We start from the raw sequence: 23,330 nt of genomic DNA, 5'->3' as shown, positions 1-23,330 counted from the left end.
TTTACAGCAAACAGTAGAGGCATTTCCAATCTTTCCCCAAAAGCAAAATGCATTAACTGAGGAGCCAGGGACTGGAACCCCTGGAAAAATGGGGATCGGGGGCTAAGGGTGTGGAAGTGTGTTCCAGTTGATAAGGGAAGCATTTTGAATGACAGCCCCTTCTAGAAATGTTACAATGATTAATACAGCCAAGGCCAGCTCTATACTATCTGACCCTAGCTGTACTGGTGCTCTAGGCAGAGTTTTTATGGTGCCCTAACTTTCAAAACAGCAAGTCCTTCATCTCTTTATATTCTGTTCCTAGAGCTAAGCTCTCATCGCTTATCACTCTTCTTCTCCCCAACTTCTCTGCTTCTCTTCTCTTTCCCCTTGCGAAGGTGGGGAACTCATCTTCTGACAGATCAGTTTCCTTCCTCAACCCCAAATCTGGGGAATATGATCCGGGGGTACAGAATCTTCTGAGTAAATGATCTTTATCCGCAGCTCCCACTCTGGGGATGGGTTTTTGACTGCAATGCTTTTCAACTGAACAGCTTCTTCGGGCAGCGATATTTCTCCTAGAGACATGGTTCCCCCTTGACATGTAGCATCTTATGTACAATAGCTACCTATCCATCCTATGGGTTAAACCGCCTGGCCTGAATACATATCACTAGACACAAAACAAGGCAAACTTTTACAAAGACAAAAACGGAGAAGTGTAATTAAAACAGTTACACAATTTAACACATACATAGGTTCAGAATGTCATTATTACAGATTTAAACACAAAATACACTTATTTAGGTTATAAAGCTGTTGTACACAAAGCTTACTGTGTGTATTTGATCTGTGCTATGGGGCTGACTGAATTTAATATGCTTTGTCATTGACTTCCGTGGGAGCAGGAGCCAGCTCTGTGTGTAGTTATGAAGAAGAGTTCTGGGTAGCTCGAAAGCTTGTCTCTTTCACCAGAAATTGGTCCAATAAAAGGTATTACCTCACCCACCTGTGTGACTTTACAATAGTTTTATTTGTTTAGGCCCCCATGTTCCCAGATGGCTGGGGAGTGCTCAGTACAATCCTGTCGTTCACAAACTTGCTTTTCTCACTTTTCTTACAGTAAACTATTTACATCTGAAAAATCTGTATCCTACAGCTGATGCTGCATTTACTATTTATGTTAAAACGCTTAATCCCACCTCCTTGAAATCTTCCTCTTTTTTGGGTCGTTGTTGTTATTGTAGGCCAAACTGGCACTGACAGCTATAATTAAGCTTTTTAATATTCATATAACACAATAATGTCCAGAGGCTCCAGTCAGGATTGAGACCTGTTTGTGCTAGGTGCTGTACAAACATACACAAAAACATGGTTCGTGCTTTAAACTGTGTACAATACAAGTAGAGTCTTCATTTGGACCCCAGGATGTTAAAAGGGTGCATCTTCTTTCAGTTCTCTTCTCCTCATTTTGAAATGACAGTGCATTGTTGTGCAGGTACTCTCATGTAAGAAGTGGCTTAAAGAATTCCTAAACTGTCACCAAGTTTGGAATTAGACAAAAAGAAAATAGCAATGGAAATGATGCAAGAGATGATATAATGTATCCACACAGCAGATAAGTGTACAGTAAGAGCTAAGAGACTGATCCTGCAACCCTGACAAAAGTAGCCCAGTGGACTTCAGTGAGACTATTCACATAAAGGTTGCAGGGTCAGGACCTAAAGGTGGTCACCAAAAGCAAGTGAGAAGAGATAAATGACAAACGGGGATGCCTTTCTTCACTTTCTGTCTCACTCTCACTCTCATTTCTTATCCCTTTCTTCTGACTTTTAGTTTTCCCATCTGTCCCCAATCTTCTATTGTATAGGATTTTTAAAATTATGCTTTTTACTGTGAATTTCATGTTCGTGAAGGAGGGGGACTAGTAGCCGACATGAACCAGGTATTCTGTTGGCAGGAACTGCTGTGTGGCTTCCCAATACAAAAGGGAGCCCCCGTTACTGCTCAGTAAAGGACAGACAACCCTTGGATCTCAGCTGCACCTCCAAATTCATTGCACCAGTTGAAGCAGTGCTTTTAAAAAATGCTGCTGGCATCAGAAAGTTCTAGGGCATGTTTGAGACTCAAAGCTGCCTGCTACACCTGATTGAGCAGTAATAGGGACACATCTTGTGGGAATGGCATACGCTCTACAGATGTAGGAGGGTTCAGAACGGATCCTGGTAGTTTCATTGCTGTTTCAATGAGGTTCCTTTGGTATGATGCCCACTTACTGGGGGCTTGTCTACACTACTGCTTAAGTCGATGTAACTTATGTCGCTCAGGGGTGTGAAAAAGCCAGACCCCTGAGCAATGTAAGTTACAGCAACTTAAAGCAGTGTTTACACTGTGCTAGATGCTTTCCTGCCAACATAGCTTCTGCCTCTCATTGAGGTGTTCTCCTGTTGACATAGTGTGTCTTCACCTGATGCACTACATTATGTTGCATGGTAGTGAAGACAAACCCTCAGTCTAAGGTGGATCCTCCCATGTATTCTAAGATTTGGCTCTCGTTATATTAGGGATGTGCAAAGGTTCGACATTCAAGTCTGAATTTGTATTTGTGATCCTGACCAATTCAGGTTTATTGATGATCATTTTTCTACCTGACTAAAACTCTACTTTATTTCCTAATTCATATTCTTCCCTTCTTCTTAGCAGAATTTGCCAGTCATGACAAATTATGAGATGGTTTTGTGGAGACCAAAATAAGACCATTGAATACATTTTCACTCATGGCCTGACACAGGATTTGAACCCAGTGCTCCAGAAGTTCTTAAAGGTTAGTGATTTTTAGATCATTTAAAAATGATTACATAGAATCATAGAATATCAGGGTTGGAAGGGACCTCAGGAGGTCCTCTAGTCCAACCCCCTGCTTAAAGCAGGGCCAATCCCCAATTTTTGCCCCAGATCCCTAAATGGCCCCCTCAAGGATTGAACTCACAACCCTGGGTTTAGCAGGCCAATGCTCAAACCACTGAGCTATCTCTCCCCCCAATAGAAGGGGGGACACAGTTGCTCTCAGACTATCCTCATCCTGTTCTTTGTTGAATTTGCCTTGCAGAGGCAGTGCTTTCTGTCACTGATTAAGAGGAGACATTGCTTTCAGTTATGCTGATTCAGCAGCACTAAGAATCAGTAAATTAGCAATGACTGTAAGAGAATTTTAACTATTGGTACAGTACCAAACTTGTGTTGTTACTAAATACATGGAGATGAAATTCCATTATGTTACTCAACCAGGTGGTTCAGTACAGATGGCAGTTTTCTTTCTGGCTCATAAAACCAGAAATGGGGAGTCTGTGCACCCAGATTTTGGCTTCTCAGTGCTACTGCTACAAAGTGATAACCAAAAGGGATGTGTAAACAAATCTCTACAACTAATACACATTCTAATGGTCTGTTCATTTAGTAGCAGAACTGTGTATAGATTCCAGAGAAATAACTGACAGTTAAATGTTTTTCATTTGGGAATAATACTCTGTCCTTCTGAGGTCTCACCTTGTCTTTCCCATACATGCACAGCATTAGATGCCTTTATATACCTGTGCTAACTAGTGATAGACTAACACCTTTTCATGGATCACATGATGCCCTTCTCCGCTAAAAGGTACTTAAGCCCAAGTGTCAGCTGAAAGTTGTGACAAACACTTAGTGAAGGAGTTAAGGCCTCGCATGCCTTCGTATACAGAGGGAAATTTTGGTTGCATCTGGCAGTGGTATTGCTAAAGGAGCAACATAACTTGGACCAAAACAGTCAAGATGAACACACAGTGAACACACACTAATTTATAGATATCCAGGCTCCCTAAGAAATGCATCAGGGAGTTTCAGACTAAATACAAAAGCATTACTAGAAAAAGTTATGTCTGTCTACCATACCATAATACTGAAAGCATGAATAAGTGCAACTCGCTGCTAACACCACAGCTTAAACGATTCAGGAGAAAAATTTCAATGCATTCTTCTCTATGAGAGTGAAGTTTGGAACCCAAGTTTAACAGATAATTATGTCAATTGGGACATGAACCTAGTTAAAGGAAACTCTATAACTACAGACTTGCAAACAAAATCTGGGTTCAGCATCAATGGCTACAGAGCAGAACTATGATAATGCCACCCGCTCAGCCAATTTAAAGACAAGAACATCCAACTTTTGGTGCCATTTCAACCAAAAGAACAAAGTGCTCGAGGATAAAATACCAAACCCAAATGAAAACACAGTGCACTCCACATCGCTCATAGATCACAACAGCATTAATTTGACTAGTGACGCGGATAACCCCAAACCAAACCATGCTTGAGAAACAAGCTAGTTTCTAAAATGCAAATATGCATATGCAAGCCGCTGTAGGGAAAAAAAGACAAATAATTAGATTTCTGTATCTCCACACGCAGACGTATCATACTAGCAGAGCGATTCACCAAAATGAAATGTGCAAAAGTAAGGCAGAGTGTCACTAAATACAGAACAAATGGCATAATGCAGAGGTGGAAAAGAGGAGACAGAACGCATAGAGAAAATGAGAGAGGAATGACTGTGCATCAAATACAATGAAAAAGCTGAAATAAGATACCTGCTTTTGAAAAAACTAAACACACACCCATGTAAAGATACTACAGAAAAGTTGCAGATATTTAGCTATCTTGTTTTCCATGTTATGGAGAATTATTGTTACTATTGATAGGTCACATGTTTAAGCAATGATGGTGCTGCTGGTATTTTTCAGTCTATACTGCTACATTTCTCCAGGATATGTGCCATGCAAACCATGGGAACATATGGCCTCATGTTTGTATTGCATTATTCAATTAGGGTGCCCTACTGAGCTATGAAATACAAAACCAAGCTGTAGAAACTAAACAAATTAGCCGAAAATATCTAGTCCCATAAAAACATGCTATGTTACACTGTTACGACCCATAAGAACCCTCCCCCAGCACAACATAAATATTAATTATACATATATGAAAGAGGCAGGTGGAAAATAATGATCTATTTACTTCACTCATCAATATTTATTTGATTAAAAGTAATAATTATTTGACTGAAAATAACACCAAAACATGTGACTGTGAATAAAAGAGGTGCCAATGTGTGTACCAGACGGGGTTCTGATATCGGCTTTGCCATTAACTTGCTCTCACTTAGCTGTTCTCTGGTTCCCTGTAAAGAGGGATGATAATGCTTGTTTATATTTGTAAAGGGCTTTGAGATCTATACATACATGCTAAATACTATTGTTATAAAACAGTTGGGCCTGATTCTGATCTCATGGATGTACACCAGAGCAAGTCAGGAGTAAGGTAAATGAAGTTGCACTAGTGAGATCAGAATCAGGCCAGGTGTGGTTTGGTTTGATTTGTTTTTAAACAGGAAAAAAATGGACAATGTATTTATAGTTTTCAAAACCCCTAAATAATAAGCTATTGTTTTAAAGCATTAAGTACTGCAAAATTGAGGTAAGATGGTAGGAGTCCTGTACGGCTGCTGAATGTCCTGAGGTAGCAGCAGTAGCTGAGGAAGGAGTATGAGAGCAGGCTCTGGTTTGTATGTGGTTAATTAGTTTATCACATTTTGGTTAATCTGACCCAGCATTGGAAAGTGATCATCTCTGTCCTTTCAGTGATTTCCCCCATCTTATTCTGATGTCTTTCTCTTGTGGTTCTTTCTATCTGCAGGGAAGCTTTCCCTGTGTAGCACTTTCCAAACACAGCAATGCTTCGACACACTGCAGTGAAAGCTATCTGAAAGGTATGCCTGTCAAAGGTGGGTCCTTTAAATTTAAAAAAAAAAAGAGAGAGAGAGAGAAATTAATGCAAAACGGGACTTAATACCTCTCTTTAAATATCTTATAGGTGAGGCTGGAAGCACAGTATATTATTATGGTTGTCCAGTACTTCTCATAATAAGACCTTGTTCCAGTTGCTTATAATGTTGCCAAACTTTAACTCTTAGAGCTGAAATTTTTCATGCTGGGTGTCTATTTGAGGCTGAATGTTTGTGAAAAATTTCAGCTAAAATGGTTTAATAGTTTCTGAGAATGAAGCTAGGAATAAGACATTATTTTGCCCACATTACGACCTTTCTTTGAATGGAAGCTGATGGGAGACCGAGATCAGATGAAGTGCTGATGAGGAGACTGGGAACAAGTGGCATGGGTGGAATGAGATGAGGGGACAGAAGACAGATATGCAGAGGAGCTAGAATGTGGGGGAAGAAATGGGACTGTCTGGGCAAAGAGATTGGGACAAGAAAGTGGGTAGGGAGGAAACACTGAGATTGAGGGAGACTGGAACTGGGAGCCATGGAGGAGAAGGAACGTGGGCCTGGGGGCAACTGGAGGCTATTAGAGGAGACAGATTGGATGAGAAGCTAGGATGGGAGAACTGGGATGGCTTGGCAAGGAGACTGGGGACAAGAAGATTGGGGGGGCGGGGGAGGCTGGGAATGTCTGCTATTGCTCTCATTTACATGGTTAGCCCAAGTGGCAGAGGCCTGTGTGGTGCAACTAATGGTTCCAGCCCTGCTGATGACCCATATGGATGTCAATATGATACCGCAAGATGGAATTTCTGTTTTTGCTCTTTGCTTTATTAAAAATAATCTACAAAACTACACACCCACACAAAATACATTCAAAGAACATAAAAGTTGTAAATTCAGGCATTCAACAGTTAGGAAATGCTTAATTAAAATTACCTGTGCAACATTAATTTGTCCTCCTTGTGCATATATGTGATGATACTGGCTTTAATTTCATGACCAAATGCTATTTTCTCCACAGGACCCCTGCTTCATTCACTGCACAAAATGGCCCTGCTCTGGGGATGAATCAAGGCTGTGTCATGAAGGAGGCTGTTGTCTGTAGGATCCCTGCTTTATATGTTGCAGAAGTTGGAAGGTGTGTAGTGACTGGGGCAGGGGACTGCAGGAAGAGAAAGGATAGTCTCATGGTTTAGGTAGTTGAATGCTGCCTTGGAGAATTGGATTCTATCCCTACCTCTGCCACGGAGTACCTATCTAGTCAAGTCATTTAAACAAAACTTTTCATGGGTGGTCACTTATTATGTATTCCTTTATTTTCTGGGTTCCTGACTAGAGACCCTGGGGTCTGATTTGCAAAAGTGCTGACCATTCACAACTGCAGCTGAAGTCAGTGGAAGCTGTTCTTTGAACACAGTTTGAAACTGTCCATTTCACAAAAGTGCTATATAATGCTAAGTATTCTCAAAAAATCAGGTCCTAGATGTCTCATAGTGGAAACTTTTTACCTTATTCTCTCTCTGCTTCAATTCCCCCATCTGAAAAATGAAAAGGAGTACTTGTGGCACCTTAGAGACTAACCAATTTATTTATCTAAGGTGCCACAAGTACTCCTTTTCTTTTTGCGAATACAGACTAACACGGCTGTTCCTCTGAAACCTGTCATCTGAAAAATGGGGTTAATAATATTCCTCACCTCACAGTGATGCTGTGAAAATAAAATAATTAATGTTTGAGAAGTGCTCGGATACAGTAGTGATGGCTGCCACAGAAAAGCCCATGAAAAAAAAAATTTGGCACTCAGAGCAGGGTTTAAATAGTGCGCAGCATGAGACCACACATTGAATGACAAGGAGAAAACAAAATATCAAATAGCTGCTCATTAAGTGAGCACTGTCCATTCTGTGAACTAAACAAGATAGGGGTCCTGTGGAAAAACCAGTATGTTATGATGTAATTAGAAAATGTATCATAATTAGACCTGGGCAAAATTTTTCAGACAAATAGTTTATTCTCTGAAAAAAATGCCATTTCAGTTGACCTGAAACTGTTAGCAAATGTGACACAAATTTGCTGAATAGTTACAGACAACAATAACAAAATCAGGCTCGATTAGCAAGAGAGGTAAAGGTGGTGGTGGTTGCCCTTCCTATAAATTTTAGGCCAGTGGATGTGGGAGACCCAAGTTGTTCCCCCTGCTATGTGATGTGGAGAATGATTTTGAACTCGGGTCTCCCTCCTCCCCAGGTGAGTGCCCTAGCCACTGAGCTATGGATTATTCTAGGCTCTCTCTCTGTCTCTCTTGTTAAACTAATCAAGTATTTTATACAAAATGGAACAGTCATTGGGCCAGAGCAAGAGAGAGACTGACTCCATAACCCAGTGGCTAGGGCAGTCACCTTGGAGGGGAGAGACCCATGTGCAAGTCTCTGCTCCAGTGAATATTTAATTGTTTATATAGAGTTGAACAGCTTCAACAGGAGAGATTGAGAGAACCACCCCCACTCCCAAAGAATAGCCAATAGCCTGGTGGTTTGGCCGCTGAGCTGGGGGGCCCAAATTGAAATCCTCATCTACGTCAGTTACAGAGGGGAATTGAACCTGGGTCTCTCACATCTTGACTGAGTGCCCTAACCAGAGGGTTAAAAGTTATAAGGGGGGGCACAACCTCTTTCTCCTCTGAATTTAGCCCTTTAAAAATCCTCAGAAACAAAATGCTTCAGGTTGAATGAAACATTTTGTTTGACCGGAAACAGACATTTCTGATTTGCTGAAATCTTTCTGAATTTTCTGATTTAGTTTGACACAAACAGATTTTTTTTCTGATATTTCAGAACTGCCAGCAACTTAAAAAATCAGCTCTAATTATAATGCATATGCACAAGGAGGCCAAATTAAGGTTGTGCAGACAAACTTAATTCTGGCATTTCTTAACTCTTGAGTACCTGACTTTGCAACCTTCACAAAGTTATTTTAATGTAGCTTTTTTGTATGTAATATATATCTCTATTTATTGATTTTTATCTATAACAGTTTCAACAAAACAGTGATATTCTCAGTCAGCACATTGGCTGGATAAGGGAAATATACCACTTACCTTTCCATAAGAATGAGCATATATATCTTCCAAAGAATTGCCACTGTGGAAAATGGTCTTTACTTCCAGTTCCATATAATTTAAAAATAAAAAAAAGTCCTGTTTCAAAATTAAATTTGATTGCCTATGCCAAGAGTCACAGCACAATTACCAGTCCTTTATATGAAGGATGGAAAGTAGCTTTGAATAGGTTGTCAATATTCTGGCTTGGAAATTTCAAAATGGTCACATTCTCACTCTAAAACTATTGTAAATGGCTGACCTTTAGCATCAATTGCCATAAAGGGAAATGAAGTTAATCTTCCCTCCTGGCTTTTTTATTCACTAGACAGGCTGGAATTGTTTAAAGTCTGTTGTTGTTTAAACAAGAGTCTAACTAAACTGAAATGGGCAGAAGGTTTTATCCAGGAGACCTGAGGAGCAATGGGCTAAAATATAGGGAGGATGTATTGAGGACAACTAGGGCCTCCAAACAAGGCCAGATCTGCTCTTGTGTGGGAATATCTACTGTAAGATACTGGAAACCCTATGAAGTGTCCCTTGTAGGGTGTCCCTAGCATTGTTCTTTCCAAGCATAATGTTGAGCCCCCCCAAAACCAGAGGATCCCCTGAGCTCAGAGTGCATCTTGACAGGGGTTGGGCCACATGGATGCCTGTGACTGTTTCTTCTTCTCTCCTGGCTTTCTGTTAGCCCTTTCCAGGGACATCTGCCCCAGCTGGTGGCCTCAGAGCCAGAATCTCACCAGAAGGATGGGGTTCAGAACAGAGCTGTAGGGAAGCACTGCATTAACACTGTTTAACTTTGATGGAATAATGGGATGAAAATGCCCAGTCTGGGTCCACTTCCACCTTATCTCACTGCTCCACATCCCTGTAGAGATACTGTCTAGGGGCTTCCGTGCAGCTTGGGTAAAGGGGTCAGAGCACCACAGAATGGTACTGTTCACTTTCCTGGGCCCCAGCAGGAATCCACTGTATTTTTGTCCTCTGTCTCCATGTCCTGTGCAGTCCTACTGTTTATATAATTTATGGGACCTTGTGTTAATATTATGCTAGGTCTAGAGTTAGAGGTAGCTTTTGAATTTGGGCTATTGTGATAGAAAGCAAAATTGCAACTTGATACATTTTCCCATAAGGGTTTGGGCCTGGGCCTCTGGTGCTGCACTAGTGATGCTTTGTAGGTGAGGAGAAGTTGGTCACTTGCTATACCTTTTCAGAACTGGTGGTTACTATTAATGGTCACCTGACAACCTCAACTGTTTTCTGAAGCTCATTCAGAAATTCCCACTCCACCAGCACATGAAAAGTCTTGCTATAATAGCTCTAATTATTTGTTTGTTTGTTCTGGTTAGAAGAACTATCATGTGTGATGTAGTACTATCTGAAATGTCATGTGATGTCTTGTGGCTGCTACTCTTGGTTCAGTAAAATGTAGGTTTAAAAATAGCCACACAAAAGGAAATTAAGAATTAATCTCTCATCTGCACATATGTGGTAGGCTACTGCTAGCCTCTTGTTGGAAAAAGAAAAATAGTCCCAACTGTAGAGGAACGGCTCAAATAATATGGGAGGTTATGGAAAAATTAATGCACCAATTACATACCCAGCAAAATAGACAGAGGACAAATGGATACTTAGATATGTGGTTACAGTTTAGTCAGTACTCGGACAAAGTACATTCACCTGTAAAAAAAGAAACACAAAACCTCCAGCATGTGTCCAATTTTTTGAATATTAACATCTGATAGACATGCCTCATCTATTAAATATGCGTAATCAGAGATTTCACTCAGTTTAATAAAATCGCTAAAAATGACATGTCATGGGTGTTGTAATGATATCTCTATTTCTGCATAATGTCTCTTTAAACAAAAGCTCATAGTTGTAATAATTGTTGGTTTTTGTTTCTGATATTAAGCTGGCAAGGATTTGTAAACCTATTAAACTTTCTGTATAAATAAATAATATTTTTTTAAATCGATCCAATCTGCCTGAAACAGTGTCTCATGCAGTAAAGAATAAAAGCAGTCATTTTTTTAGTTTTGTTTTAAAATCCTTTTTGCTCATTGCTCTCCTCACTGCTCGCTTTAGATAGTTTTCACTTTGATTGCTACATGAAATAAGTAAGTGATAAAGAAATAAATAGTTGGGATTTTCAGATCTAGCTCCAATCCCCCAAAAAAGAAGAAAATGAAAAATAGTCTTCTCTAAATCTTCACATCAACAGTGTTTAAATAGCTGTTTTTCCCTATACTATCAGGTCTCTTAGTATTGCAAATAAAAACTCACCCTTTAAAATATCTGTTTTATTTTGGCTTTTTCTAACCAGTCTGAGTTATTCTCGTGGATTTTTGCCTTGAGTACAGTAATAAATCTGAACAATCTTTTAATTTTGTTGACCAAATGTAAGGAGCCACAACACAAATAGTCTTGCCAGATTGCACCTACTCATTTATGACTATGTAATATTTATATTAGTTTTCAGAGGTCCCACCCAAGATTAGGGTCCTGAGGTGCTAGGCACTGTACAAACACATCTGACGACATGGAGAACCAGGTGGTGGAAACCTTGTAAGAGCAGCTGATCTTGCTGAGTGTCTCCTTTCTTGAGTTGAATATCTCATGAGATCTGTTGTTCTTATGAGACTTCTGCCTTGGACCATATAGGAACAAAATCTAGATAACAGACTCCCTTTCGTTTTGGGTCTTTCCTTGAAGCAAACAACATAGGGATGGATTTAAATCTGAGGATTTAAATCTGAGACCCCCACAAAAAAATATTTAGAGATTGGATTTGAAGTTCCAGTTGTGGCCTCTCTCTAGTCAGAATAGAGCCACTAGCTCTATTCTATTTTGTATTCCTTCCCCTTATTCCTCTAGGCCTCAATTCAGCGAAGTACTTAAGTACATGCCTAACTTGAAGCATGTGAGTTGTCCCATTGCAGAACCTTTTTTGAATTGGGACCTTAGGTAGTAATGTTGAGCTAAACAAATGGAAAAACTCAGAAAACTCTTAGGTGCCAATTCTGCAAAGAGATGCATGCAGGCAGACCATGTGCCTATACCAAGCCCTACAGACGTCAATCAGTGGGGTTCTCGGGTTCTCTGAAGGTGCAGGGATAAACCAGATCAAGGTCTCAGTTTTGTAGAGTAGGGACAATATGGGTCTTCAAGACCTGGCATTGCTTTGACTGCTCTAGTATGATGTCTTCTTAATGGGTAGACAGACATGCCAATAATTGCCTAAAAGCACTACTATTTACATCAAATTATAAGAATTGCTAGATTCTAGATTATCATGCTAAAGGTTTTATTTTTATGATGGTTAATCTAACTACCTCTGGTTTCTCTGTTGCCTGTTTTTTCACTTTCTTGTTCTCCTTTTCAGCTACTTCAGCCTTTTCCCCTAAACACTTTAATTTCTTTTGCACCATACTTAGTTCATCACTTCCAGAACTCCTACAGCTTTTGATGTTCTGGAAGCCAGAACTCATTTCTAGCCCAGCTGTCTTGTGAGTCTCAGCCATGTTGCTAAACTGTAGTTGTGTTTCACAAATACTTTTCTGAAGTATTTTTTTTATCCATCCCCAGCTTTATGGTGGCATTTCCCCTGCTCTCCAGTGGATATTATTGTTCCTTTTCGGTAGAGTTGTATTTAAGGAACACACAGTAAAATAGTTTTCAGCAATAACTGAGATAACTCTGATCTGTTCAGTTAAACAGAGCAGAAGCCAAATGATGTTTCTGGAGGAATCTTTACAGAACATTTCTCTGTGTGTAGTAAAGTTTTTTTTCACATTTCCCAAATGTCTCTGTTAACAGGTTTTTGGAGTTATATTCAGTGATTGCACTGAGTTGTTGATACCACTTTAGTCTTCCAGCAGAGGAGCCCTTACTATGTCATCCACCGATTTAGACATAAGCCATTTAATTACTGCAGAATCCTTCAGAAAGGTTTCTATCCAAGCAACCATACTGAAGGTTAATCGGCAGCCTGCTCTGGGTTGAAACTTGCAGCCATAACAATTGCAGGTCCCAACCCGATTGGGAGCACTGGGCACTAAACTGTGGTCTCTTGAGTACGGGGTGATGCATGTGTTCACTGCATTATCGTATGTTTAATGCTGTGCAACTACTGGGCAGACAGCTCAGCAGGCAAAAGAGTGTTTACACAACACATTTTTCATGTTATTTATGAAGCTCCTCCTACTAATATGACTAGATAGATTATCTGTAAGGATGTAATTGTTCTAAAGCCATTATTGATTAAATGCTGAGATGAGTTATTTTTTTCAGAAACTGCCACTGGAACAAGCTTAGGCTGTACTTGCTGTCAGTGTTGTGTTGTTTTTGTGTCTTCCCCTAAATTCCTCTCCCAGCTGGGTTCTTTCATATTTCAGCATTAAAATAGATTCTTCCTAATTAGACAAATCTCTGTCATGATAATCATCTTGAGAACTTGCGTGGTATTTTCATATCATATATCTTTTTGCAAATCAGGCGTGTACTTTATAATTTTTCAAAATTGTAACTCACTGAATAGCTCCTTTAACTGGCAATTGTCTCCTATAACTAGTAATTAGTGTCCTGTCAGTTGCTATCAGTAGGCATTAGTGTTCAACTGCTGACATCAGCAAATTCATCATATCACTTATAATTGTGATATATATTTCTTTGAACTATCCAGTTATTAAGAAGGCTTTCTAAAGATGATAACATTTGCATGAAAGTGTATAAAGCAGATTTTAAAATCACACGAGCTAAATTACTACATACAAAGTAAGTCCACAGTCATAGACTTAGTTCTGGCACACACATCTATCATAAATCCATAAACAAGTCTGTGCTCCTTTCTGATTAGAGAATGGAGTTGTTTGGTCAAGGTTATGGAGAACATCTGTTTTAATGACAGCAGTTAGTACTAGAGCAGCACTCTGAGACCTCTCAGGTTTTGTGCTATCAGGGCCAAATCCTAAAGTTCTTTTTCAGTTTTTATTCACTCATAGGCATTAGCTTACCAGCAGTTTTGCCTTGAGTAAAAATTAAGTTTAAAAACTTCAGGACTTTGCCCTGAGTGTTTATAGAAGTTAGTACTCCTCTTTATAAATATCCTTTGATTAAAAATTACACAAAAAAATAAATACAGAAATCTAATCCCTAACAAAAACACCAGCTGAAAATAGTTTGTTTTTGAAATCTGGTCACTGAATTACCACAAGTATAAAATAGGACAGTATTTAGGTAGCAGTTTTCAATTATTTTCTGATGGAACTTAGATTCAACTGACCATATTAAAATATGAAGATAATGCTGTATTTTCTTATAGGTATAATGCAGAAAAATATAAACACATCAACTGTTGGTGCTGAAATGAGTGAGGAAATATAGTGATATACATTTACTCAGCTCCAGTTAAACCTCTCCCAAATCAAAAAAATCTCTTAAGAGCAGCATCCACTATTTTGATTCTATTCAGATGTTTTGCACTATACTCATGATTGATATACTTGCAAAACTTTTAACACTGAAAGCTAGTTAGCATAAACTAGATCCCAAATTATGCTACTCAACTTATCAGCCTTCAGGCTATACAGCCTATCAGGACCAAGATATAACAGCTGAAAAATTCAAAAACTTCCTAACAGCAAATATGCTAGTCTAATTCTACAACAGTTCAACATAGACTTTAAAAAGAATGTGTTCACTACCAAAAGATGTATATTAAAAGATGAAATATATTAATGTTCTGCATAGTTTTAAAGTGGCTATTTAAAAAAGAGAGAAGAAATCCTCTATAAAGTACACCAGAAAAAGGTGATCTCTAAGAAACTCTCACCTTAGGCCCCACTCCAGCAATGAGTGCTGGCTACATGGGTCCTCAGTGACTTAATTTGGAGCTCTGCCTAGGTGCAGGGATCTGACTTTGTGGAGCTTATTATAGGATCAGGATCTAAATTACTAAATAAAAAACAAGCACATTGTTTTTCTTTTTTCATTAATGTATCTGTCTCAGGTTTTGTATAGCACCTAGTACTATGGTACATAAGCACTGAAATTAAATAAAACAATAATTCACCAAGTCTAAATAAAATCTCTCCGTCTTTAAATTACTTAAAGATGGAGAACTACTGTATTATTAAGAAGGGGTGTTACACATTTTACATAATGGGCCACATCTAGTCTGGACCCATTCAAGTCACTGAAGTTGCAGTTGCTTAGAATAGTTCTGAATTTGGCCTGCTTCATCAAAGGCAAAGCAATATATACATTTTTCTTTTCTGTTTTTTATTATTTTAAATGTGTATAACATTGATAATTCCCCACCCTCCCTCCCAGTTTCCATTCATCTCTCTCTCTCTCACTCTATTTTTTTGAATGAGCTATTTACCCTTTGGAAGTAAACAGAAGCAATTTAGACCAGCAAACAGTGTAGCTTTGTGGTAGTCAGTGTGCTACCAGCATTCTTCTTGGCCTGATCTAAAGTCCACTGAAGTCAATGGGGGTAGTCTTTTAATTGACTTCAATGGCCTTTGGATCAGGCCCCTTTTCAGTAGATCTTTCAATAAGCAGGTCTGTGAGCTGTAGGGGATGCTGCAGAGAAGTGCCTGAAGCACTGTTCAGAAGCTGAGCAGGGCCCTCTCCCTTCCTGGTCCTTGGCCTGCTAGGCTGCCATTTTACTACAAAACTTCTTAACTTTTTCACAAATGGATTTTTCAGACACTTTTCTTTGGTTCTTTTCTATCTTTTCATATTGTTGTAAGACACAATCCACACCTATGGCATATGCTTGCAAGTATATTGTGTTCCTGTGAGGCTAATGGCAGAGAAATACTAATAAAGACCTCCATAACAGAGTTTCCTGTCTACTGTTATACAGTGTTTCCAAATGGATAGAGGAAGTGCTATTTGTAAATGGGAAGGGAATTCAACTTCTCACCTGACTCCTTGGTCTCTTCAGAGCAGAGATACAACTGATTACATGCTCTAGAGCATGTAACTACTGATCATGGAGAGTAGTAAATAGTTTCAGCCTGATTCTCAAGTTATTTCTGGAGCTGAAGTTTTAATATGGAGAAAAAACTACGCTCATTTACCCCATCGCCCTATATATTCTGCAAGAAGGGAATAATTACTGCAGTAATTTTGTATTTTATTTGTCCATCATGAAATACTCTTATACCATCTTAATAATATGTTGCAATTACAGAGAACAGTAAGTATTCAAAAGGCAAATTTCATATTGCAGAAGTGCTTAATGAAGAAAGAAAGAAAGAAAACTCCTTCTGATACTGGTTTAGAAATAGTATCCTATGCTAATCTGCAGAAAGGCCAGAAATGAAGATGGTTTAAATCAGATCTCATGACTAATACATGAAATCCAAATTTTCTTTAATTCCAGCTACATTTTAGAACTTGAGTTGTTTTTTTTTTACCTTAAATAAATTATTCTGTATTGTTTTTGAAAAATATGGAATCAGAAGGACATTAGTGTTCTGGTTCCAATTAAAGCATGGCTTGTGCTGCTAGCTAATAATAAAATAGGATATTTAGCTAAAATATTTCATTGAATACTATTGTGTCTGTGAAATGGTTTAAAACCAGGTTCCTGGGATGTTATTTTTGATCCGTTAATCATCAGTGCTGAATATGGAGGCATCCACTGTTCGCTTGGAAAAATGTTTCTGCTCAAGGTGTCATGTTTCTTTCCTTGTTTTAAAATAGAAAGTTCAGATGTCTTTATTGGAGGGTCAGCATTCCTTGTTTTAATTGCATTCATTGTTCAGCAATTTGAACATAAGAGGGACATAAATCACAAACAATTTTTGAATTGTTTACTACTTGTTTTGTATTGTTTGTCCACTACAGATTGTGCAGAGTTGTGTATTTCCTCCAGTTCTAGTCCATGAAATCTGCAATCTTTCTGCTTGCGTTATTTGCTGTTAATTACTTCTGCTGTCAATTGCCTTTAAGGTCCACAACATTTTATTAACATCTGTTATCATTCTAACCTAATAGCCTGTGTATTTAATCTTGAATATTTCTGGGGCAAATACACCTGGGCTTTAAGAATAAATAATTTTCTTCTAGTTGCCCTCATTTGTATCCCCCCTTAGCTCAGTGCAGGTTATCTCCTATATCTTCCTAGGAGGTGACAGAGTTTCATTAAGTGTCTATTCCCCCTGACTATTTTTTTAAAGGAGGGGAAGTGGATGGGGGTGTGTGTGGAGAGACGACTTTGTTGCTTGGATCGTTTTAAAAAACATTCGCTTATTTACCTTTTCCTTCCCACATGGATGGGGACGATAGACAACGGCTGCGAAACTCCAGTGTTTCTGCGTGGTCATGCACAAGTTCTGCAATATAATGCATAAATGTATAACAACTTGGGCTTGCTTGAGACAGTAGGTCGCACTGAATAAGGGAATCAAGCACAAAGGCACATTCTCACACAGAGGTCAGAAGTTGATTGAGGGCCGTGCAATCCCCCTCCCCTCCCATATCTTTCTTGTTTCTGGCAGCCCTGGTTTCTCGTCTAGTGCAAGGTAATAAGTACTAAATGTGGGGGGAATTAGATGGGGGATTGCCATGTCCGCTCCTGCTGGGTTGGAGTCCGCACCGGGTTTTGCACCTTGTCCCCGGGTCTGCCTCACGGCCTGGAGGAGCTGCTGCTGTGTTTACTGAGAGCTCTTGTCCTGATATCACTCCGCTGGCATGGAGGAGGAGGAGGTGGAGGAGGAGAGCACTTGATCATTGTGATGGTGGCAGCAGGAGCAGCAGCAAGCAAAGCAAAGCAAAGCATTAGGCTGTATCAGCTCGGCGATTTGCAAAGACTTTTGCGATCCACTTTTTCAGATCGCCCGGATTGTTCATGTGTTTACTTCCCCCACCCTGAGGATTTGCTATTTAGGTTCCTGTTGAAATGCAACTGAGCAGCCAAAGTACTCTGAGAACACGGTGCGGCATAAACACCAAAACTTTTTTCTGGAAGGAAAATACAATAAGAAAGCAGCTTTGCCTGTCTTTTGATGCTGTGGAGTGTGAGTGCGTGTGTTGTGTGTGACCAGCGTATGCCTTTGCTGGATGTGTGTATGTGTTTGTGTGTGCATGCATGTGGAAGGGTGCGTGTGTTTCTCTCTATATTTATACATGGGGAGAGAAGTCTTTGGCAAAATCTCCGGAAAACTCCTGGAATTTATTTTGAAATAATGGATTATAAGAAAGAAAAGGGAGGGCAGGAACTGATCTGAGCTCTCTTGGAGTTTGCAACCCGAATTGCTGCTGCTCACTTTGTTGTGATTCTTTTTACGGTTGTGTATGTGGTGATGATAACCTTTTAGCACTTTTTTCTTTTGCTCTTTTATATAAATACTGGAGATTTTCGTAGAGGATCGGCTGGGGGAAGAGAAAAACATTCACCTGGGATCGCTCTTTCCCTTCTACTTGTTGGTGTTTCCCCCCATGGTTCACTAAAAAGTATCACCTCAGGACCCCAGAGGAGGCTGCGTGCGTGCGTGTGTGTGTGTGAAAGGGAGGATAAAAAGTTCTTCCAAAATAGTGTGCCCGGGGAAGAGGATGGGGGATTTTGCAGCCCCCGCTGCCGCCGCGAATGGCAGCAGTATTTGCATCAACAATAACCTGAACAGCGGCCTCAGCGGGGCTGGTGGTGCCGGTATCGGGGTTAATAACACTCCCCACGGTCCTCCTGCTGCTGCTCCCAGTAACAATACTAATAGCGGCGGCGGCGGCGGCGGCATTCCCAAGCACAGCACCGTGGTGGAGAGGCTAAGGCAGCGCATCGAGGGCTGCAGGAGGCACCATATCAACTGCGAGAGCAGGTACCAGCAAGCCCAGGCGGAGCAGCTGGAGCTGGAACGCAGAGACACGGTGAGCCTCTACCAGAGGACCCTGGAGCAAAGGGCCAAGAAATCGGGCACCGGCGGCGGCGGGAGTAGCAAACAGCAGCATCAGAGCAAACAGCAGCAAGATGCTGAGTCTGCCACGGCCGAGCAGAGGAACCACACTCTGATCATGGTAAGGGACGGGGATGGGGCTGTCGCTGTCCGCTCGGAGTTACTGACTGGGTTGAACAGGAGCTATGACTGGGGTGGTGGGGGGGATGGAGAGGGGCTTGGCTAAAGCAAAGAGAGGAGAGTAAACTTTACTCTTACGTAGTGAGGTACAGGACCCAAGCGTTCTTCGCACAGTGCAAGTCGGAGAAATGTAGGGGCTGGTAAGAGCTGGCTGAGACTCTTAAGACTGTAAAAATAAGTGGGGAGGGGAAACTTTCCCATGATAGCTGAGACCATGATTCGCTTTCAGATGAAAAATATTTCTAAAATAACACTGCTCCACTCTCCAAAACCCACCCAGGTTATTAGATCCACTACGGGAAGGGGAAATTGACATAGCTCTTCCCTGCAGGAAGAATTAGTCCAGAAGAAGAGAAGGGGAAGAGTATGGAGCATGTAATGGACCAGCCCCTGGGGTTTTACAAAGTCTTAAGAGTTTTGTGAATCAGCTTTGAAATGGGAGCGAAAAAGTAAGTGTGTGTGTATGTGTGCGTGCGTAGATGCTGGCTGCTTGTTTAAACCCAGCAGAAGGGGAAGGTAAGAGATGGCTTTCCCAGGCTGGAGACAACAGGCAGAAAAGTTGGCAGGTTTCTCGCCTCCGCTGCCAGACAGGGTGCAGGAGCCCAAGTCCCTTCAGCAGCAGCCGCCACTCAGCTGAATATCGTGCTAAAGTTTCCTTGTGTTTGAGAGGCTTAGCGCACAGCGAAGGGGGCGGGCGCTGAGCTGCCAGGAGTGTAACTACAAGCAGGAAGTGGAGTTTCCCACTCCCAGCCTGCCCGGGTGAGGAGTAATAACAGGGGTGCTGGGGAGCCCGGGACCTGGTCTCGGGCTGAGTGAGAGCAGGGGGTTTGCTGCGAGCCCCCCCCGCGTGTGCCCGGTGACAGTCCGCACTTTTAATGAGCGCCTGAGCGTGAATCTGCGCTGCCGGGCGCAGCCGCGCGGGGAGACGCGCCCGCGTTAGCCATTCGGCAGCGGGCGGCTGCTCCTCGCATGGCGCTGGCCGGCTCTCGGGAGAGCGGCGGAGGGAGCCGCGATCACGCCGTGCGGTTTACAAGCCGCTCACGTCCCGCCCCTGCCCTGGGAGGCTCCGGCGGTGGCAGTGACAAAGCGGGGGCAGGGCGGGGCCGCCGCGCTCCCCGGCGCCCCACACGTGAAGAGGGACCATTTGTTTATCTTGGGCTGTACCAAGCCCTCCCCGCCTCCCCCCGGTCCCCGAGCCCGTGCCAGCCCGCGGGCAGCCCCTTCCCGCTCCCGCTGCCCAGCCCGCCGGCCGCCTCCCTCCCAGCGACCGAGACGCTTTGTCCGCCCCACGGCCCGCTGGATAAGCAGCCGGAAAACGAGGAGGTGGAGGAATTAACCCTCCCCCCGCCCGGCATGACCCAACAGCGGCCGCCCCCGCCGCCGTGTGTCCCAGGGAAGCGCTCCCCAGGCAGCCCGGCGGGCCCGGCTCGGGGGCGGGGGTGCGCCTGGGAGACAGACACGCACCCGCTGTCTCCCCACGGCCCAGAGCGTCCCAGGACAGCGTCAGTCAGTCCCCTGTCCCCCCGTCCCCCCCACCTGGGGGAGCACGTACAGGGGACAGCCGGGAAGATCCAGAGAGACACACAGGGAGAGGCTCTTGCTTTGCAAACAGGAAGCTGAAAAGCCTCACGGACCCAGTGTAGCTTTCCTGATACCACCAGAAATACACAACCATGTCTCTGTAAACCCTCCCCCCCTTCCTCCGGGTCTCCTCCTTGCCACAGGCTTCGGGCTCTTAAATACTCGGTTAATTCGATTCCCCCTCTGCTCAGCTGTGGAGTTTATGTTGTTTCCTGTAAAAGAGTCTCCCTAGACCCTAGGGTTTGGTTTGTCTTTCGCAAAACACACTCTCCATTTTGCAGGTCCAGAGGCTGTGGAAGGGGTTTTAACCTCAGAGGGTAGGAGTCTTTTCTGGGGGTTCCTGACACCAGAAAACTATGATGTAGGAGGTTGGTTGTGCAAACATTGTGATCAAAATTAGTGTCTGACCTCTCTTGACTGGGTTCTTAGGCACCTAGGTTGTAGCAACTCCCTTCCCAAAAGTACACAAAAGCACCAAACCTTTGGGTTTTCATTTATGCTTATTTGGTTTTGCATGGAATATATAGGACAGAAATAAAAAAGGGTGTTTTGATAATTGTGAAAGTCGTGACACACAGCAAAAAGCTAAGAAACTCCGTTGCAGCCCACACTCATAACAACTTGTTTCATGATGGAAAACTTAAAAAGAAATAGTGGCTTAATGTAGTGATGGAGTTAGCTATTAAATCCATTGTTAAGATAAAGATGTGTTTTTCTGTTAAATCATATAATTTAAATGTTTTTATGTGCAATATTTTAAAAAGATAAATTTGAACTTATTTGCTAAAATGTTCTTGTCAAGTTAAACATTTGTAGAGAATTGTTATGGCAAAGAGTAGGGACAAATTCTGCTTTGTTTCACTCACAGAATATTATTGCTGGTGAGTTTTGCCCAAAGACTGAAAATACACTGTGGTCTGTAGTATGTGTAATATGCACATTAAAGAGTTAGATTTTCTGTCTGATAAATTGATCCTTTCAAAGCTACTTTTCAAACTTTAAAATCTTTGTTTAGAGATGTGTGTGCGTGTTTCAGTTGTGCAGAAAATAGTTAATACTCTCAAATAATCACTTGCCAAGTTCATGTTTCATATGTGTGTCATATTTTTAGTTACAAAAACTACACAAAGTTGTTTAGGGTTTGATTTTTGTTGTTGGCATGTGAAAATAGGTAAACTGATTTTTTTTCTTTAAATGTGTTACTCCCTTACTCTCATTTGGAATTTAAGTTTTAAATCTTTTTAAAAATAGGAGTTTACAGCAAAAACACTGACATAATCTCGCGTCTCACCTAATATTTTACAGTGTAGCACTATCTTTACACAGAGCCATTATTCAGTTCAGCCCTTAGATTAGGCTGCAGATTTTGAATGTGATGCAGTCATTAGAGAAATGAACAACTAGGATCAAGTAATAAACAAATGCAAGAGGGAACAGTATTTCTGTCTTGTTGCTATTATTGGTTTTTTGTTCTTCTGATCACTTAAAAAAATCTCTCTCTCTTATCAAGTGAGGGAGACAGTCCAAGGAGAACTAGTAATTTTCAGTGTGTTTCTCTCCCCTTCTTTCTTTGCAAGTTCACAGACATTGGGGGAAGGGAGAAAGAGAGATTGTGTTGGTTTAAGGCTGTTAGGAGGTAGCCTGGGCCCCATCAAGCCCTCCCACTAGGTGGTGCTGACACATACACCGATCTGCCCTTCAGCAAGCTGGGCAGCAAATGTCAAGGTTTTAAAAGGAGTGTTGCCATTTAAAGACATGCATCCTGATTTTATTCTTTTGAGGGGAATAAGAATTATTGAACATTTAAGATGCTTCTCATCCCCACCCCCACAATTTACACCAAAACACCCTATTCCTAAACTCAAGGGAGGAATTATGCCATTTCCAATGTTCAGAGATTTTGTGTCCACTGAAGAGCAGCTATGACTGAATGGCTATTTTAAAATAGTAACAAGGAACAGAGGAGTATAGAAGTGACCATACTGGATTAGATCAGTGGTCTATCTAGATTAGTATCCTGTCAGCAATAGGGGCCAGTCCTTGATGCTTCTGAGGAGGTGTACAAAAGGGGTCTGGAATAAACTTGTGCCAGGGCAAATCTCTTAACCCCAAATACTGTAGCTAGAAGTTATCTTATGCCCTGGAACATGAGAAGTAGAAAATAGTTATGGTAACTGGGAGGGAGCAGAGGTACACAGTTTTCACTGGATGAATTTGGGCTACGAAGTCTCTTAAGTCTTATTGACAACTTTGTTTTTTAAATGTACTTAATTTGGGTAGAACAGTATATAGATGTGAAATTCAGACACCATATGTAGGCATTAAATAGATAATGAAAAATCTGGACTCCCACAAAATGTTAAATTATTTGTAAATGGATGAAAGTACTTTTTCTTTTTCCCAGTTCAACCTGGCTTAAGGCCAAAGTTGTTTTCTGTGCCTCTGAGCTGGATTATTTGAATGCCGTACTAGTTAGCTTTTCAAAGAACGTACTGGGGAAAATTGCGACCCATCCAAAACTCTGCTGCTCATCTTCAGACTGGTTCCAGGAAACATCAACACATTATTCCAGTTCTTTGTGAGCTAATCTGCCTGCCCATTTCCCACTGCATTAGCTGCAAGATTCTTCTGGCTCTTCATTGTTATTTAGTGACCTTTGTTCAGTGTTACATACCATCTTGAAATCTCTACCAAGTTAAACCACCTCTGTATCTGATCCCATTGTATTGCTGTTCTTGGAGGATGGGTTTATAATTTGTTGTCCATTGAA

General features: G+C 41.4%; 1 protein-coding gene and 1 long non-coding RNA gene across 6 annotated transcripts in view; both read left to right on the top strand.

The window, feature by feature from the left end:
- Nucleotides 1–23,330, top strand: part of MAML3 (mastermind like transcriptional coactivator 3) — a 391,103-nt gene that overhangs the window by 17,437 nt on the left and 350,336 nt on the right. For 2 of the 4 annotated variants that reach the window (XM_075127680.1, XM_075127679.1), the window contains exon 1: nt 17,577–18,920. The exons of 1 other annotated variant lie outside the window; for it this stretch is intronic. In XM_075127680.1, coding sequence (XP_074983781.1) covers nt 18,462–18,920 — 459 coding nt within the window. In that variant the 5' untranslated portion in view covers nt 17,577–18,461. Of the gene's footprint in view, nt 1–17,576; nt 18,921–19,310; nt 19,429–23,330 lie in introns of those variants that run through there. One more of the 4 variants, XM_075127681.1, reaches the window with a different exon arrangement.
- Nucleotides 2,416–7,380, top strand: LOC142071879 (uncharacterized). 2 transcript variants are annotated; one of them, XR_012668089.1, is made up of 3 exons: nt 2,416–2,803; nt 5,707–5,779; nt 6,813–7,380. It is a non-coding gene; the product is annotated as an uncharacterized LOC142071879 (long non-coding RNA). The 2 variants fall into 2 exon arrangements; XR_012668090.1 differs by having other exon boundaries at nt 5,707–5,794.

This window comes from Caretta caretta, chromosome 4 (genome assembly GCF_965140235.1).
Source record: "Caretta caretta isolate rCarCar2 chromosome 4, rCarCar1.hap1, whole genome shotgun sequence".
Taxonomy (NCBI): domain Eukaryota; kingdom Metazoa; phylum Chordata; order Testudines; family Cheloniidae; genus Caretta; species Caretta caretta.
Note: the sequence above shows the minus strand (reverse complement) of the source record. Positions and strands in the feature narration are given on the sequence as shown.